Consider the following 16,627-nt stretch of genomic DNA (forward strand, 5'->3'; position numbering starts at 1 on the left):
AGATACATTTTTGACTCGTCTAAGCCTGTGACAAAACTGTTCCTTTGTGGAAATGCTGGGAAGCAGAAGAAAGCTAGTATTGGGAGAAGGAAAGCAAAGTGCTATACACTTTTGTACTGCAGTACTGTTTTCAGGAAGTGTTTTGAACACTTTAGTGCCATAAATAAAACAACTAGAGCTAATAGGTTGCCTTGCACCTCTGTTATGAAGAGGGAAATAATAAGCAGATCTCATAATAAGCCTCTCCAGGAGGCTGAACACATCAGATGTCAGCCTGACACAATGACATGTCTGCTGTGGGCTGCACGAGAACCACTCTGTAACTGGCAACCATCTGAAGCAGAAGTGCCTTCTGCAAGGAGAGCAACATTTCAGGGGAATGAGTTCCTCATCTTTCAAGGAATTATGCTGCTTAATAGACACATTTGTTCCCCACTGTAATGTTATTGTACAGTTTTTTGTACTGACTATTTTCCGTCTTTAAATTAGGCTTTTATTTTTGTGTTAGCAGGCTGCATTTAATGTCTCTTCTGTGGCTGGGGTAAGAAGTGTACACCTTGCTTTTGTAATGCAGCCAATTCACTTCTCAGATTTCAGAACAAATACTCTTGCTGTGGAGCTGAAACTCATCTAAATTATTAATGAAATGTTTTTAATGGAAAGTAAATTGTCATAATATAATAATATATATATGTATAATATAAGTATTGGGAATAATACATGTACATTTGCAAGTTTTATGGTAGAAAATATCTTCCTCCTATTAAGGATGTGGTCCCAGCAGAAATCTCTGTATTTTTCTAGGCAAACAGTTTAAAACAGCAGTCCAATGGAAAATCATTTGTTAAATAGAATTCAGAGCAGGTCGCTGTAGCTGCTGGGAGGGTTATGCTGACAAGGATCAAGATCAGTGGTTTATCTACAGTTTGTATTCTAATATGTCTAAATTCCTGAATAATTTTAATGTGATTCAGTTGTGCAAGTCAATTAAATGTGACGTTCCACAGCAAGAGAGCACAGTCTGTGTATCTTCAGTAGGCTGAAGATGAGCCCTAAAGCCTTTGTAAGGCTTGGTATGTGGGAAGTCTCTCATGGCTAGAGGCATGAATTGAATGTGCTGTAAATAAACTATGGCATGAAAACTTTCACTAGTGCCCAGGGAGGAGAGAAAATGCTGATGAATGTTGAAACCATAACATTTGAGTGCAATGGGTAGCTCCTGCCTGACACACATAGGGCTGGAACAGAGAAAAATTGATTAATTCAGCCAGCACAGTGAGGGAGAAGCCTGACTCTGACACCACCATTAATTAGGAAAAATTTTGACAGGTAAGTCAAGTTATGCTATATGTTTTTTTTTATCATTGTTCTACATTTCCGAGGAGCTGCTGCCCTGGTGCCTGCTCTGCAGAGGTGGGGCTGCGATATCAGCGGACACAATGATTTTCTCAGGTCTGCCCTGCGAGCCCGCAGAAAAACAGAACTGATCCTCTCCAGATTTCCAGTCTCTATTGCTTGGACAAAGGGTAGCAGGCTCAGTAATAATAAGGGAAAAACTAACCATAGCCTGGATCCTGTGGGTCTGGAAGGTCCGAGGGTTTGGTTGCTGTTTTATCCCTTCTTCTCTGATGTCTCTCACTTCATTCTGTTGTCTGTTGTTTGTTGCTGTACAATCCTAGGCTAAGATTGTGTACCCCAAGACATGAAATGGAAACACACCTCTTTCTCTTTAGTGCTCTTGTCTTATTTTTTACATCCCCCCCCTCCCCAAATATTCAGAGCTGTCCAGTCCCTTGCACTATGCATGCCACAAATGTCAAAACCTGCCTGGGCAGCCCATGGAGTCTCCATCACTGGTGTAATGAGGAAATGTTGCTATGTGGAATACAACTATTACTACAGCATCTGTATAGCAACTGAGAGCCTTAAAGGCATTATCCAAGATTTGTACTGGTGTAAATATGATCAAAATCTGACTGTCACCAGCCTCTGAAAGAGCTGCTGAAAAACAGACTTTGCTCGTTGCCATCTGTCAGCAATATTACAGTCATGAGCCTTCTTGCCAGTTATCCACCTGCTGCAGAGAGCGAGTGTGCTCTGCAATGAAGTGGGTGCTTATGGAAAGCCTTTCTCAGCTGGGGGATACTTCCTTGTCACCTCCTTAACAGCTGTACTAGTCCAGTCCGATAGGCTCTCTGAGCAGTCCTGCCTCCTTGAAGCCTTCCCTGTTTTGTTTTGGTTTTTTTTTTCCAGTGAGAGCTGTTTGTTTCAACAGTTGTGTGAAGCTTTATCCACTCAGAAGGAGAATACAAAAATATCCAAAGCAATTCCAAAGTATCAATGTCTAGCTAGTATAGATGGCACTAACTGAAGAAGGTGCAGATGTGCCAAGGTAATTTGTGGTCAGGGTGGCGCCTTTTTTGAATAGATCTTTTTGTGTGGATTGATAAATAGCTTTGGCTTGCAAACAAGTATAAACATAAACTGCAGAGTGTTAAGAAATGTGACCATGCAGTGTTCGCTCCTGTAGAAAAATGAGGTGGAGCTCAGCTGTTCTGTAATATTTCCTGAATACTGTATGCTGAGACTTTTGCTGTTTCAGTTTAAGAAGCTGTGTAAGGAGGCCTAGCAAGGGAAAAGGGAGAGCCCAGAGTAATGGACTTTCTGCACATACTGGTAGTTCAAACAGTCCCCTTCATTTCTCTTTATCCAATGTGTGAGGTGTGCATGGGTGTGTGGGGAGGTATTGTAGCCCAGGGACTGACCTGTGAATAGGAAATATTAGATTTCACACCCAAAGGGAAAAAAGGCTAAGGATAAGAAAATAGGATATTTGGTAATGCAATATGCATGGCCTATGCAATTACAATCAAGAGACTATTATGTCAAGTACTGTATAATCAAGTAATGAGACAATCCATCCTTCATAAGCTTAAAGGATAAAAAGTTAGAAGAATTATCCTAAATTTTTATAAGGATAAAATAAAATGTTGAACAAATTACCTATTTGGTAAGGCTTGGAAATAGTCTGTCTATTTTCATGAGTTGAAAGTTAGGTTGTTTGAGTGGGAGCAACACTTTCTCTCTAAGCAAAGCAGAAATTTAAAGCTCAAAACAAAACAGTCTTAGAAGTCGGAGACAAGTGGAGTTATGAGGAGCTCAAGCAGGAAATCAAGTTTAATTGGTGTCATCTAGAGTGCCAAAAAGTGCATTTCATCTTCACCATCAATGGAGAATGAAAGAAAAGTAAAAGGCAGTTCAAACCTATTTTAAATAAAATACTTGTTTGGGGTCTTTGCAAAAGTGTGACTTCACTGTATTTGTTGTGTTCCCACACCTTGACTTTCTGGGCTCTGAAATCTCAGTAATGAGCTGTTTACTGACATTCTTTTCAATTAGACCTTGAGTAGCAAATGTTCTTCTGTTAAACTGATTTAGTTTCAGGATTGTTTTTCCCTACTGACATAAGTCAGGTCGTTGTAGGCAGGACTGACAGCTCTAGCAAAAAAGCCCATATCACTGCAGCTTGCAAAACATTTTTTTTTGTCTCTTTAAAAAGAGGTGGGGGAAAAAGCCAAAATAAGAATGAAAGAAAATAGTCTGTGTTGCTAAAAGCCTTTTCCTGGGACTTTTTGATAATGTACCCTAAAAATCAGGGGAACACAATAAATGTAACTGGAATGTTTTGCTACATTTTGTGCTTACAGAGCCATCATTCTTGCTCTGCTCTTGCTCTGCTTCCATTCCCTTATGTCAGGAAAATCCAAGCTGGTCCAAAATAGCAAGATGCAAGTTCTCAGCTCAGTTACATATTTTCCTTGGGCAGCTTCATCATTTGTGTTCTCTGTGCAAAATATGGAAAAACCCAGTTTTATTGTACATGAGCACTACTGTCTTAGAAATGATTTGGCATTTTAATAGTTTGGATGTACAGATTAATTTTTGAATTTTCTTTCTTCCACTGTCAGGTCTTGCCTCCCTCACCTTCAGGCTATTGTGGACTCTGAAAGCACAGGTAAGTGGGGATGAATCAGAAAATGATGATTCAGTTCCTGTGCTAAGACTGAGCTTGAGAACTTGAGCTTTCATTCTTTATCCATTTCTCAAGTTATAACATAAGCACCAGGCCAAGAGCCTTAAAATCTGCTGAAACTAAAATAGCTAACTCCTTACTATCTCTCTGGGATTAGGCATGTCATCTTAGTGTAACTCCCAGGGCTCTGGGGATAAGAGCATTTCCCTCATTTGTTGAGGATAAAGACTGTGAAGTGCTGAAGGTCCATTGAAATAAATTGTCAAATTAAAGTCAAGTGAACCACAAGCCCGGATTTACCTCCCTGCCAAAAATAATCCCATCAGAGTCAACACTTGTAGTTCATAATTTAGAAGTGCTGTTAATGTTTTCCCCACCTCCTCAGGTCGGTGGCACAGTACCTTTCTTGAGGTGAAAGGTTCTATGCTGCCTGGACTGTCAATGTAGGTCTTCCTCTTTATGCCACCCTATACAACTGGTGTCCAGACTAAGAGGATTTCTACTGTAACAAAAGAGCTAAATGAGGGCTTGAGTGGGAGCCCAGTGAAATTTGTAACCCTTATGTGCTGAGGATACCTTTTATTCCTTGCAGTCTGTTTCACAACTTCACATGTGAAGACCTGGAATGGGAAAGGATGCTGGGTGACACTGACATTACAAATTTAATTTATCTGGGACTTGCTGCTGTTTCTCTTCTTCTGAATCATAGAGCTGTCATAGCTCAGCTAGGTGTAGTGACATTGCTAACTGTGGCTCTGCAGCTCATATGTATGTCTGCTCTGACTCATAAATCACAAAGTAAAAATCTAGATGAGTGGATAAATTTAAACATTAATTCAGTAGAGCTGACTTTGAAAATTAGAATTTCTCTGAATAATCACAGTTAGAGTATTTATGTGTATTGATTGGTGATAGATGTGTTGGTGAGATAGCATTTAACTCCTATCAGGGATGTTTTACAATGGTTGCATCTTGTATCAGTGCATCTTGCTTTGACCCTTGCAGGTGATGTTCTCCCTGCTCTGGGATGTAGTAACTGTCTGTAGGGATTTCCCTTGCCTCAGCAAGGAGGAGTGGGAGGGACCTTGCCACTTCCTACAGATGTGGGACGTGGGGCCAACAACATCCTTGAGGAGCTCCCATCTGGCAGAAAGCAGAGCACACTTCTCTGCAGCATGGGTGGAGAAGAGAAAGCTAAGGGAGCTCAGAACAGCAGCCTTCCAAAACCTGTGAAGAGGTTATCAGGAAGACAGAGTCAGGCTTTTCAAAGTGGCACCTTAGACACCAAGCTGGTGTCTAAGGAGATCTTGTGGGGTAAGAAAGCTTTCTGGAGACCACTGATGGATAGCCACCAAGTGAGCCTTCTGTGTTCCTCTGTTGCAGCTGGACTCTCCTGGATCTCTCTGGGGCTCTCACCTCTACAGCTAGCTGCAATTTAACTCACACTTTTCAAGGCTTTAGGAAAATTTGATGTAGTGTTATATGGCAGTAAAGATAGCTTTAAGATCCTGTTTCCTTGGTGATTCTGAAATTCTTATCTGCTCTCTTCTACTAATCAGAGGTTTGCAGCGATTTGGCTTTGTGGGTAGTTGAAGATGTTTTATAGGAGAAGTTACTTTAGAAAGAAAGACTTTATAAGTTAAAACCGTAAGAAATTTCTTTGTGCTTTGAAACCTAAATTGAAGACCTGTTTGTTAAAATTTCTTTACTGTGGGGAAATGTAATTTTAACTCTTTTGAGACAATTAAGAGGTTAACGGTTATCTTGGTTTTGTCTGGAGTAAAAGTTAGTTTTTTTTCTGGTAGTGGGTACAGTGCTGTGTTTTGGATTTAATATGAGAATGATGCTGATAACACACTGATGTTTTGATTGTGGCTAGGTAATGATTGCTCTAAATCCAGGACTTTTCAATTCCTGTGCTCTGTCTGTGAGGAGCTGCATGAGAAACTGGGAGGAGAATGACCAGGACAGGTGGTCCAAAGGGTTTTTTTATGCTTAGGAGTCACCCTCAGTACATGAACTGGGGGGGAGTTGCCTGAGAGGGGATTATCACTACTGTGGGATGGACTGAGCATCAGTTAGCAGGCGGTGAGCAACTGTGTTGTGCATCACTTTATCTTTCTCGGGTCTTATTTCTTTTTGTTTTCTTCCTTTTCATTACAATTATTATTATTTTTTAATACTGTTATTATATTTTATTTTATTTCAATTCTTAAACCATTCTTATCTCAAGCCACAGGTTTTACCACTTTTTTCCCCCCACCATTCCTCTTCCCATCCCACTGTGGGGATGGTGAGCAAGCAGCTGCATGGTGCTTAGTTGCCGCCTCTGGTTAAGCCATGACATGGGCCTTTGTAGTTAAAACTCAACATCAGAGCAGCTTGGCATGGAAATGGTCAGTAGATGTTCACTAGAAACAGAATATATATATGCTTAAGTACTATTGTAAAGGATTAGAATATATTGCTCCTACTTAGGCAAATTCTCATAGAGGATCTACAGATAATGGCACATACTCCCTGCTCCCATCCTATAGAAATTTGTTCATGCAGAGCACATAAGTACATAGTCCTGAGGTCAAGTTTCTCCTCAAGCATGTATTAATTAATTTAGAAAGCATATATGGAGGAATTTAGATAGACCAAGAAGTGATAATTGTATCTTTACAGATGCAGCCTTTGGATCTAAGTGTTATAAAAGATCTTGCACTGAAAGTGGAGAATTGCAATTGAAGTTTTTTCAAGTGGGGGGGGAAAGAGGTGTATCTTTCTAGAGAATAGAAATGTAAAAGCAGAGAGTGAAAAGAGCAAGACTGAACATCAGTGGAAGTGCATCCATTGCACTAGCAGCAAAACCTTTCATTGCACGAATATTCAAACTATTCTTATGAATATTCAAACTATTCTTTTTAGCCGCAGCTAAACAAAAACTCTCAATTCCTAAAATATCTTTGCTGATACAAAAAAAAAATACCAAAGACAAAATAATGTGAGAAGAGCTGGACTAAAGGACAAGCTGTTACAAAATTACTTAATTGCTACAGTTGTTTTATAACAATGAAGTTTTTAAAACGGACATGGAGGAAATATTGGGAAAACAATGAAAAACTTCTGATAATGTTGATATAAGACTATGTAGACAACATGCCACGATTTAATTCATGTAGATCAGCATGGCTGGCTGATGGTCATTAGGAGCTGCTGCTTACACCAAGGACTGTTGTTAGAACAAAGGTGCTGTCAAAAGTTCTAAAAAGTGACATAGATCTCTAAGGCTGGAAATGGAGCTGCTCTGTGGGGGTTACAGCTTTAGAAAACCTGATGCTAAGGAGCCTGGGATCTATTGATTTTTGGAGAAAGATTACAACCTAACAAACTTGCAACTGAAACTCTGTGCAGGCCTTCATAGAACCATAGGATAGTTGGGGTTGGAAGGGACCACAGAGATCATCTAGTTCCAACCCACTTGCTATGGGCAGGGACACCTTCCACTAGACCAGGTTTCTCAGGGCCCCATCCAGCCTGGCCTTGAACACTTCCAGGGATGGGGCATCCACAACTTCTCCGGGTAACCTGTTCCAGTGCCTCACCACCCTCACACCACCACAGTAAACAATTTCTTCCCAATATCTAATCTAAACCTACTCTCAGTTTGAAGCCATTCCCCTTGTCCTATCACTACACGCCCTTTAAATAGTCCCTCTCCAGTTCTCTTGTAGCCCCTTTAGGTACTGGAAGGTGCTATAAGGTCTCCTTGGAGCCTTCTCTTCTCCAGACTCTCTCTGCCTGTCTTCATAGGAGAGGTGCTCGAGTCCTCTGAGCATCTTTGTGGCCTTTTCTGGACTCGCTCCAACAGGTCCATATCCTTCTTATGCTGGGAACCGCAGACCTGCGTGCAACACTTCGGGTGGGGTTCCCATGACTTGAGAATTTCAGTGCTGGGAGCCTCACACATGCAGTTGGTCTAATCTGCATAGTCCCCTCCTTTCCTTGTACCGCATTTTTGTACAGAGTTTTAAAAAACTCTGAGTGTTGATAATAAAAAATATTATGATGTTCAGCAGAAGAAAGGTGAGGAAGGTGTTTCTTGGAGAGAAATTGAAAACAGTGTCCTGAAGGGAGTGTCTTCCAAGAATAAACTGAGAGGACTACATCTGCACAATTAAAACAATATTCAAGGAGATATATAATAATAGTCTGTAAGGATTACAAGGTTTTAAATATGAGTGAGGGATAAAAGGTTTATATAGATGTCCAAAGGATGTCAATTAATACTTTAAAATTAAACAAGGGGAAATTAATATAAGTAGCTGTATAATCATGCTCTGTGATAGATTATGGAGTGAAAATTCTTTTTAATTAAAAGTGCTGGAAGGGGAAAGAATTAGTTTGAATAATTTCCTAGTTTGGGTGAAGAAGTTAGAAACTGTTGAATTGAAAATTACCTATATTATGGCTTGTCATGATTTAAACCTAGAAATTTTAGCTATTTCTAGACTTCTGAAAAGTTTAAAAGAAAGTAACATGCGTTATTCGTAACTATTGAGATTTTGCACCTTTTTTTAAGCTTAATTTGGAGTGAGAAAACCTCTAAAAATATGCATTTGCTTTTCATGATTTCATAATAATTTTGCACTGTTATTCCTGGTGAATGGTATTCCATATCCTTGGTAGCATTTTTTATTCTTGTCTGTTTTAATATGTGATTTGAGATGCCTCCCTCTGATCTCTTTCAGCCCCCTTTGTTTTTCCCCTGATCAGCGTTCTGTATCATATACATTCTGCTTTCGGTTTTCATTCATTAAAATGACATTTTTCATCTTCTGCTTTACTGCACTGTCGGAGACTTGCCACTTCTTTTACTCACCCTTTCTCTTCTTATTCATGGCAAATGAAATAATTAATCAAAGCAAAATTCCTGCCATAGTTACCTACAAACCCTGCATGCAGAATTTGATGTCACTTGGAAAAATGAGGTGTTTTTGGCAACATGGAGACGCCTTGGCATTCTTATAATGCTTAAGAGAAAATTGGATATTCATGTCCTTGGGAAAAGGTATTTCATGGCAAATTCTCAGCCACTGTAGTGGAGGAGTCTGTGGCACGGTGGCTGAAGATCTGTTGTTTTGCATTTCTGGAGTCACTTGTCACTTAAATGAATGTAAGAGTAGAGTCAAAGCCTCAAATCTCTCTCTGTGGTTGTCTCAATAAACCTAAATTGAATGTGACAAAATTAACCCTAAAACTCAAGGAATAAATCCTTTATCATAATCTTTCAAAGTTTTTTTTTTTAGAAAAATTAAACCAAACCATAGGTAGATCTGTCACCATCATCATGGCTAGGCTTTGCGAATGAAGATTTGGGAAGGACTCTACCCACATTTGCTACAAGCGCACTGATGGCTAAAAAGGCCAATGCGAGATAGAGGTAGATCTGTAAATCTGAGAAAATTTAGGCGAATTATTAAAACTTTTTTCTCATGTTCATAGCAAATTAGCAAGCTTACTGTCAGTTTTTCTAATTAAGGAGAAATTAAAATCAATACATTAAAGCTGAAGAATTTTTATAGCCATTTTGATTCAGTTGTAATTAATTTCAGGGTTAGATATTGTTCTGTAACAGAATTCATTACAGAAAAATGTTACAAAGTTACAGGCTTCTTTAAAAAAAAACATTACTAATTGGCTGAAAAGGCTGTTTTTAGTCTACATATTAGTGCACATAAACTGAGAAAAAGAGTCAAGTGAAGCACAGAAGCAGACTTTGAAACTGCAGTAGTATGAAAGGATATAATAGAACAGGATATTAAATAATCAGATATATAATATCTAGCAGAAATGTAATTTTCTGTAATTACCAAAATAGCACTTTAGGTCAGCTAATGAACTGTATTATAAAAGGATTAGTCTGACACTGTGTTCCAGTTCATAAATGACACAATTTACTGTTCCATAGCTTATATATTTTTTTAGGTGAGATAACAGTTAATTTTCACCTCTTGCATACAAATCCTTGTATTCATTGACCAGAGAAATGAATGTCTTGCCTTAGGGATTGTCCAAATTTTATATACCTGAATGAGTCAACACTGAAGTTTTTTCACACCTATTTTCTGTCTTAGTGTTTTGAATGGGAAATAAAAGTTCTTCTGGATCTCCAAGTCTATTTACTGCAGGTCACATCCTGCCATAAGAAGCAGTTGGCCTTTGGAAACTTTATTCTACGTGTTTTTTATCGACTTCATGGAATTATTTTTGGCATGCCCTACCACTCACACTCACTGTGAGCAAGTATGGGGACGTAAAAGCTCAAGGTACGTTACAGCTTTTGTACTGAAATGAGCATCACTTTAGAGTTATGTTGTGCCTTACCTGTGTGATATTATTAGCTACCATTGTTCTCCATGGTGCTGCTACAGATCTCAGAGGAACTGTAGGGACTTAATGCGTGATCTTCCAAACAGCACAGCAAGTACTTGCACACATCAATAATGGTCAAATTTTTATATTACACAAGAAGAATACGGAGAGCAATGGGAGTTGCTCATGCCAGATGCATTGAATCTGTGGCCCCATGATTGAAGATACTTATGTAGGAAATGAGCAGTTCTGTAGTCCTGGTTCATAGTTAATTGCCAGGTAACTGCTTGCAGAGAATCAGCAGAAAATGTATATTTCCTTAATAGCTATTGAATGATAAATCATTATTTTAGCTTTAGAAGGAACTAGTTTAGATTTCCACAGCAATCTCACTGATTACTACCATATACTTCACTAAGCAAGGACTTATCCCATACATAAGCTGTCAAGAGTCAGTATATTAAGTATACGATATGTGTTTCCTGAACGTGACTTAAAAGAATGACTAAATATTAATTGCCTTATTCTACCTCTTACCAAACAGCAATACTGAAGCCAGGAAGAAAATCCACAGCATCTCCCTTTCTCTCCTTTTTGTTTTTCTCCTCTTCTCGTTTTGCTCTTTCCCTTCTCCAAGTTGTACACTCCATACTGATGAAATGGTGAGAAACAGAAAAATCGGTGGAGGAAATGCACAAAGTACAGGTAAAACCACAGCTTCTTAGACTCAGGGATAAAATTCCCATAGGCTACAGAAGGCCAGACTTTCCTTAGGCTTTAGAACAATCATTGTTAGAAATACCAAGCTACATATGAGGAAAAGGCAACTGTGAGATGTAACAGTCCTAAAGACCTAAAAGATTGTGTCAAGTATGTGAGTACTGGAGGAGGAGTTCACATCACTGGTTTTCAAGTAGTTTTCAGTTTTCTTTCAGTGTGCAGAATCCTGTCTAGTGAATTCAAGCCTGTGGCTAAACAATTTTTTTTCATTGCTTACTTTCAACAGGCTGATGAGAAGTCATCCTTCCACGCCCAGAGGCCATGGACTGTGAACCAGATTTCTAGAGCTTACAGAGAAAAAGAGACTTCTTTAGAAAGCAATCTAATTCAGGAGCTTTAGTCATTAACTTCTGCTGGACTGGTGCCACTCCAAGAAATTCCATGTTCTATTGTCCAGGGTCTATTTTAATGAAGGGAAAAAATAACCCCAAAATAGATCCACTGGTGTCTTTTATTAAGTTATGCAAAATACAGTATTAATTATGACACTGCATGCATTTTAGACAATATAAATGCAAGCCTACAGAAAATGTGACAAAGAAACCCTCAATTACTTTTGAGGTAGTATACAAGGAAAAATAGGAAAGCAGAAACACAGTGGATTAAAAGAACAAAATATTAGTATCACTTTGTGCATACATTAGTCACTCATAAATACATTTTTATGAAATAACTTAAGATACAATTCCATTCTTGTTAAAAAATATACTTCTTCAAATTCACCATTCTTGTTTGTTTTGATTTCACATGACATTTTATGGTATTTTATCAGGTGGATTTATTTTTTTATCGCCGCCATCATGATTTTACCCTTTTCCTCCAAGAATTTAGGCACAGATGGCCTCATGCACAAAAATAAATAAGAAACCTGCTTGAAGGGAAAAGAATTCTGCTCAAATAGCTCAAGATAGTCTAATAAATACCATTTTGATTATAAAAATATTTCAGGTTTATAAAAGAGGGAAGGGGACGATCTCCCATGTGGAAAGGATGTTAAGTGAAAAGTGCTGTATAACGTTTTTGAAGAGATTTTGTTTTAAACATATAGTACCATTATGAATATATACTTTATAATAATCCTGTTTCTTAGAACCTTATTGTTCACTAGAAGTATCAAATGCTCTTCGCTTCCTTTTGTTTGTTGTCTTATTGCCGTTTTGGAAGATGCTTAGTTCAGAAGGGTTCCGTATAATTGTGCTTTTGTAAGGCTGTCCTTCCGACTCAAACCAGTGCTCCCAGTCCGTTGAAACTGCTGCTGTTTGCTGTGAATACCCGAATGGCTTCCTTGATCCATGGAAGACTGGTGGATTTCTGAAGCCTCCACTGAACTCTGATTGAGTGACTCTGCAGAACTGTTGGGGCTCACATCCACGTATTCTCTTTTCAATACTGGGCTGTTTTCGATGTTTTTGTTACTGCATAACTGGACAGTGATCCTTTCATTTTTTTGGTCTCTTGGTTCTTTTGTTTTGTAAGTGGGCAATTTGTCCTGTTTACAGCTAGTGCTGATGTCAATATTCAGACCACTATCTGTTCTCAGGAAGCAAGAATCCACAAGTCTGCTTTGGCAGATATCATCTCCCTCGGAGCAACTATCTGCTTTGTAACTAGCATAGATGGGGCTTGTTCGGCTGTCCCCCTTCTTAATAGGGCTGCTGTAGTACTGCTCTGAAAAACTGCAGGGCGACAGCCTGCCAGCGTTCCTGTAAGAGTATGCACCAATGTCCTCCACACTCAACTGCCTCCATCGCCCAGGCAAGTCTTCTTCTGAAAGGTGGGTGCTCCTGCACTCGTTCCTCATTTTCTGATTTGCTAATGCCTGCTGTGGTGTTATGGCTGAGAAATGAAAGGGCTCGTTTGCATATGGAGGCAGAGTTCTGGTAAAAGTGGGTGAGTTCTCATTGTCGTCGGCAAGCTCCATGTGCTGCGCAGGTTTGGGCTTCGCAAACCTGGGGCTTCCCTGGTGCTCATAACCTGCAGGGGACTTTCTTTCAAACAGTTCGTCTCGGTTGCTCATGTAGATTGCTTGCTGAGAGGCTGTCAGAGTGTTGGCTTGGGCGTTTTCCTTCTCCTCGGAGGTGACGCTGAAGCTGGAATAGGAGCTGGAGGTTGGCAGAGAGGTAATGTACTCTGGGAAGGCTTCATGAGAGAAGCTGGAATGGAATCCGTCTTCCTCGACAGTGCTGTCTGTGGAGTTCTGGGACCTCAGGAACCCCACGTCTTTCACTTGCGTGTCCACACTTGGCCTCCTCTCCCTCCTCCTCTCCTCAGGGCAGTAAAGGGCTGTGTCGCTGCAGTAGATATCGGACTTGTACTGTGGCCTTTGTCCGACTTTTCCGGCAGAGTCCTGAAAATTGAGATCCCTTGTAGATGGGCTTGACAAGTGTGAAGACAAGCTGTTTGGATCTGGTTTTTCCAGTACTTTGGCAATGACGCAAGTGGGTATGGTGTCAGCATAAGAAGTGTGGCACAAGGGGACAGAAAGGCTGCACCCGTGTTTTTCCAGATGGATGCTGACTCTTTCCTGAAAGTCAGATGGCAACTATAACACAAAGAGATGGCAAAAGAGAAAGGAGAAAAGGGTGCATATCAATACTGGTGTGAGTTGAGTGCTGTTCGTGACATGACATAACTCAGTATACATGGTTCTTCTGCTAATGTGAGAGCCACAATCTTTGTGCATTTTTGGAATCATATGTAATCGAATTACTTTCATTTATCTACCTAGTATTTGGAAATATTCATTTGCTTTCCCTCATGGACAACACTGTGAAACTGAAAAGCTTCCTTCCAAGTTAATTCAGGTTGAATAGGAACGATCATAGAATCACAGAAAAGGCCTCTAAGCTCATTGAGTCCAACCGTTAACCCAGCACTGCCAGGTTTACTTTACTGATGTAAAGTACGTAGTAAACAACAATATTAAAAAGGCAGGTAGGGAATTACAGCATAGAGCAATACTTCCAGACTGCCTGCCTGGGTGAGATTTGTGGTTGCAATGTGGGTGTGCGGAGGTCTCTAGGGGGGTAAAGAAAGAGGAGGATGAGATCAGATCTTTTCTGTTCTTCTTTTGCCTTTCCTCAAGCTCATCTTGCCTCCAATCCAGTGCCAAATTGGCTCCTGCTCTCCAGCTTCACATTTGATAAACAATGCTGTTTGAAGAGGTGGAAAAGCTGGCTTCACTGACACTTAAAGTGGTACTGGCTGCTGTGACAGGAGTGTTCTTGTACTGGGAAGAAGCAAATCAAACCAGCTTCCTTGCCCCATCAGTCGGACACTGCTTGTCAGATCAACCATCCACATAAGGCTCAACATGTTCTTACATGAATTTGTGATTCCCATGACAGGATTAATCAATGTCTGTTGTGCCTCACAAATCACATAGTTTTTTTGAGAAAGTCAGGATCAGCTCTGTGTTTGGTTCCACCTGCCATTCTGTCATGTGGACCAGAAGAGATAGAAAGACCACATTCCTTGATGAAATACAAAAGGTAAGGCCTACTGAACTATCACTACACATGCTTTCCAGTCAAATTTTATCTGCCTTGCTCATTTCAGATCTCTATCAATGATCTGACAGCAATACGAGACAGAGAGCTGCATGATGGTTGTCTCTCAGATTTCTTGCTGGAAATCAGAAAAACTCATGTTTGGAATAAGTTTTGAGTTTGTGATTGTGACAGCTCCTTTGATATCTGTGTTGATTTATGCCACTTAGGAATTTATCCCACGAATGATTGGCTGAACTCTGATTTACTCTGCACTTTCTTTTTATAACTAGAAATCAAGATCCTCTTTACAAAATAAATAGTGGCTAACCTTATGACCTCACTCCCTCCTTAACTTTGTTTCTCTAGAGGAGAAAACCCTACAAATAACTGAAGTCGTCCCCTTTCACTTTACTTTTGGCAAAGGAAATTTACAGTGCCTGCTTCTTGTCCCGGTCTCATATTGTATAAGATATGGAACTCCTCTTTTAGCTTCACTGGGAAGTTTTTAAAGCTGGTTTAATCCTCCAAACTCAGTGTATTCAAAACATGGCATGTAGTGAAATAAGGTGTTTTTTCAATGAACAGAACCTTCCAGGATATTTTGGATTAATCATTATGTTGCTAATTAGCTCATATGTCTTCCACTGGAAATAAAGATTATGATATTGCCAGTCTGCTGGCAGACAGCAGTATTAGTCACAGTAAGTACAGATGCAACAGAGATTGAATAAACAGGTTGTAAAATAGGCCTGGTGTAAATTGCCACAGAAACAAGGAAAAGAAATACAGTTAATTTAACATGAAAGTGCTGTATGGTGCAGCTACAGTATCCTGTAGCATGACTGTTTGATCTATTTTATATATGTTATTGAGATTATGAAATGTGTTAAGAAGAAGAACATTGTTTTCTAGATATTCCACTGGAAACTGGAATTACTAAAATGATATTGCTGTCACATTACTATATTGTACTACAGTTTAAATTTTTGGATAACATACAATGCTTTATCAGGCAATATTTGCATTTGTAAGGAATTTATTGGCTGTGACAGTGCATTCACACTTGCTAAATTAATAGATACTTGGACTTATGAGTGGAGACTGCCTATTTAATTTAGTGTTTGACAGTCTGGGAAATTGTGAAGAGATCCCACATTTGTGATAATTCTCTGCAAGTGAACCACTAAGTACTTTTAAGGTCCTAATTACTGCTAACAGGTAGGGTGCTTTCAGATGTTAGTAATGTCATGATAATTCCTGGATACGATTTGCTAAGGAAAGTCAGATAATATGAAAAAATAATCAAAGTATGTGAAGGTTAATATGGAAGTTCTGTCTCCGTTCCAGAAAAGCATTGCCCATTTGACAGAGGAGTCTTGCTCCATCTTTATTTACCAGGGTTGTTTAGTGCACTGAAGCCATCAACTGACTTAGAAATGATTTATACATTCCACATTTAATTTTGCATTATTCTATTGCAGAATGGCAAAAGAAAGATCATTTGGGGGAATGTTGACTTGATGGGACCGATGAAGGAAGGGCTATTCCTTGTGACCTTCACTGAAGCAATATATGTGAGGAAGGTGCTTTTGCTTTGTGCAGGGCCTGTATCCCTAAAGACAGTCTTGTTCACTAAGATAATATTTACCTTCCCTTTAAGGAGCCTGTTTCTCAAGCCTAGTTTCCTTGGAAGCAAGGATTATTAATTAAAGTTTACACCTTGGAAATCAATCATTTGGTGCTCTGGTTTCTTTAGAAAAAGGTATTTGTTCTGTCAGTCCATTTTAAAATTCAGGTTTGGAAACTAGCTGGACTGGAAAATAGCTTCAGGAGGAAAATTGATTATATCAGAATCTCTGACGCCTGTAGCTTGTCATTTCCCTGCTCTCACCCCACTGCTTCTCCCCAGCATTTTGCATTCTAGAGTTTGCAGCTCTTTGGTTTTTCTAAAACCTTTGTTTTT

The 16,627-nt window shown here is 39.4% G+C and overlaps 2 protein-coding genes across 7 annotated transcripts in view; one reads left to right on the forward strand and one right to left on the reverse strand.

Moving 5' to 3' along the window:
• Positions 1-11,547, forward strand: part of WDR25 (WD repeat domain 25) — an 84,824-nt gene extending 73,277 nt beyond the window's left edge. The window contains exons 7-8 of the mRNA XM_027673981.1: positions 3,969-4,015; positions 11,400-11,547. Of these exons, the coding sequence (XP_027529782.1) occupies positions 3,969-4,007 (39 nt within the window). The 3' untranslated portion in view covers positions 4,008-4,015; positions 11,400-11,547. The remainder of the gene's footprint in view (positions 1-3,968; positions 4,016-11,399) is intronic.
• Positions 11,548-11,606: 59 nt separating this feature from the next.
• The window catches only part of BEGAIN (brain enriched guanylate kinase associated), a 161,569-nt gene continuing 156,548 nt past the window's right edge, over positions 11,607-16,627 (reverse strand). For all 6 annotated transcript variants that reach the window (XM_027673978.1, XM_027673976.1, XM_027673974.1 and 3 more), the window contains one exon: positions 11,607-13,715. In XM_027673978.1, the coding sequence (XP_027529779.1) occupies positions 12,342-13,715 (1,374 nt within the window). In that variant the 3' untranslated portion in view covers positions 11,607-12,341. The remainder of the gene's footprint in view (positions 13,716-16,627) is intronic.

Source organism: Neopelma chrysocephalum, unplaced genomic scaffold (assembly GCF_003984885.1).
Source record: "Neopelma chrysocephalum unplaced genomic scaffold, ASM398488v2 Primary Assembly neopelma1_24, whole genome shotgun sequence".
Lineage (NCBI taxonomy): Eukaryota > Metazoa > Chordata > Aves > Passeriformes > Pipridae > Neopelma > Neopelma chrysocephalum.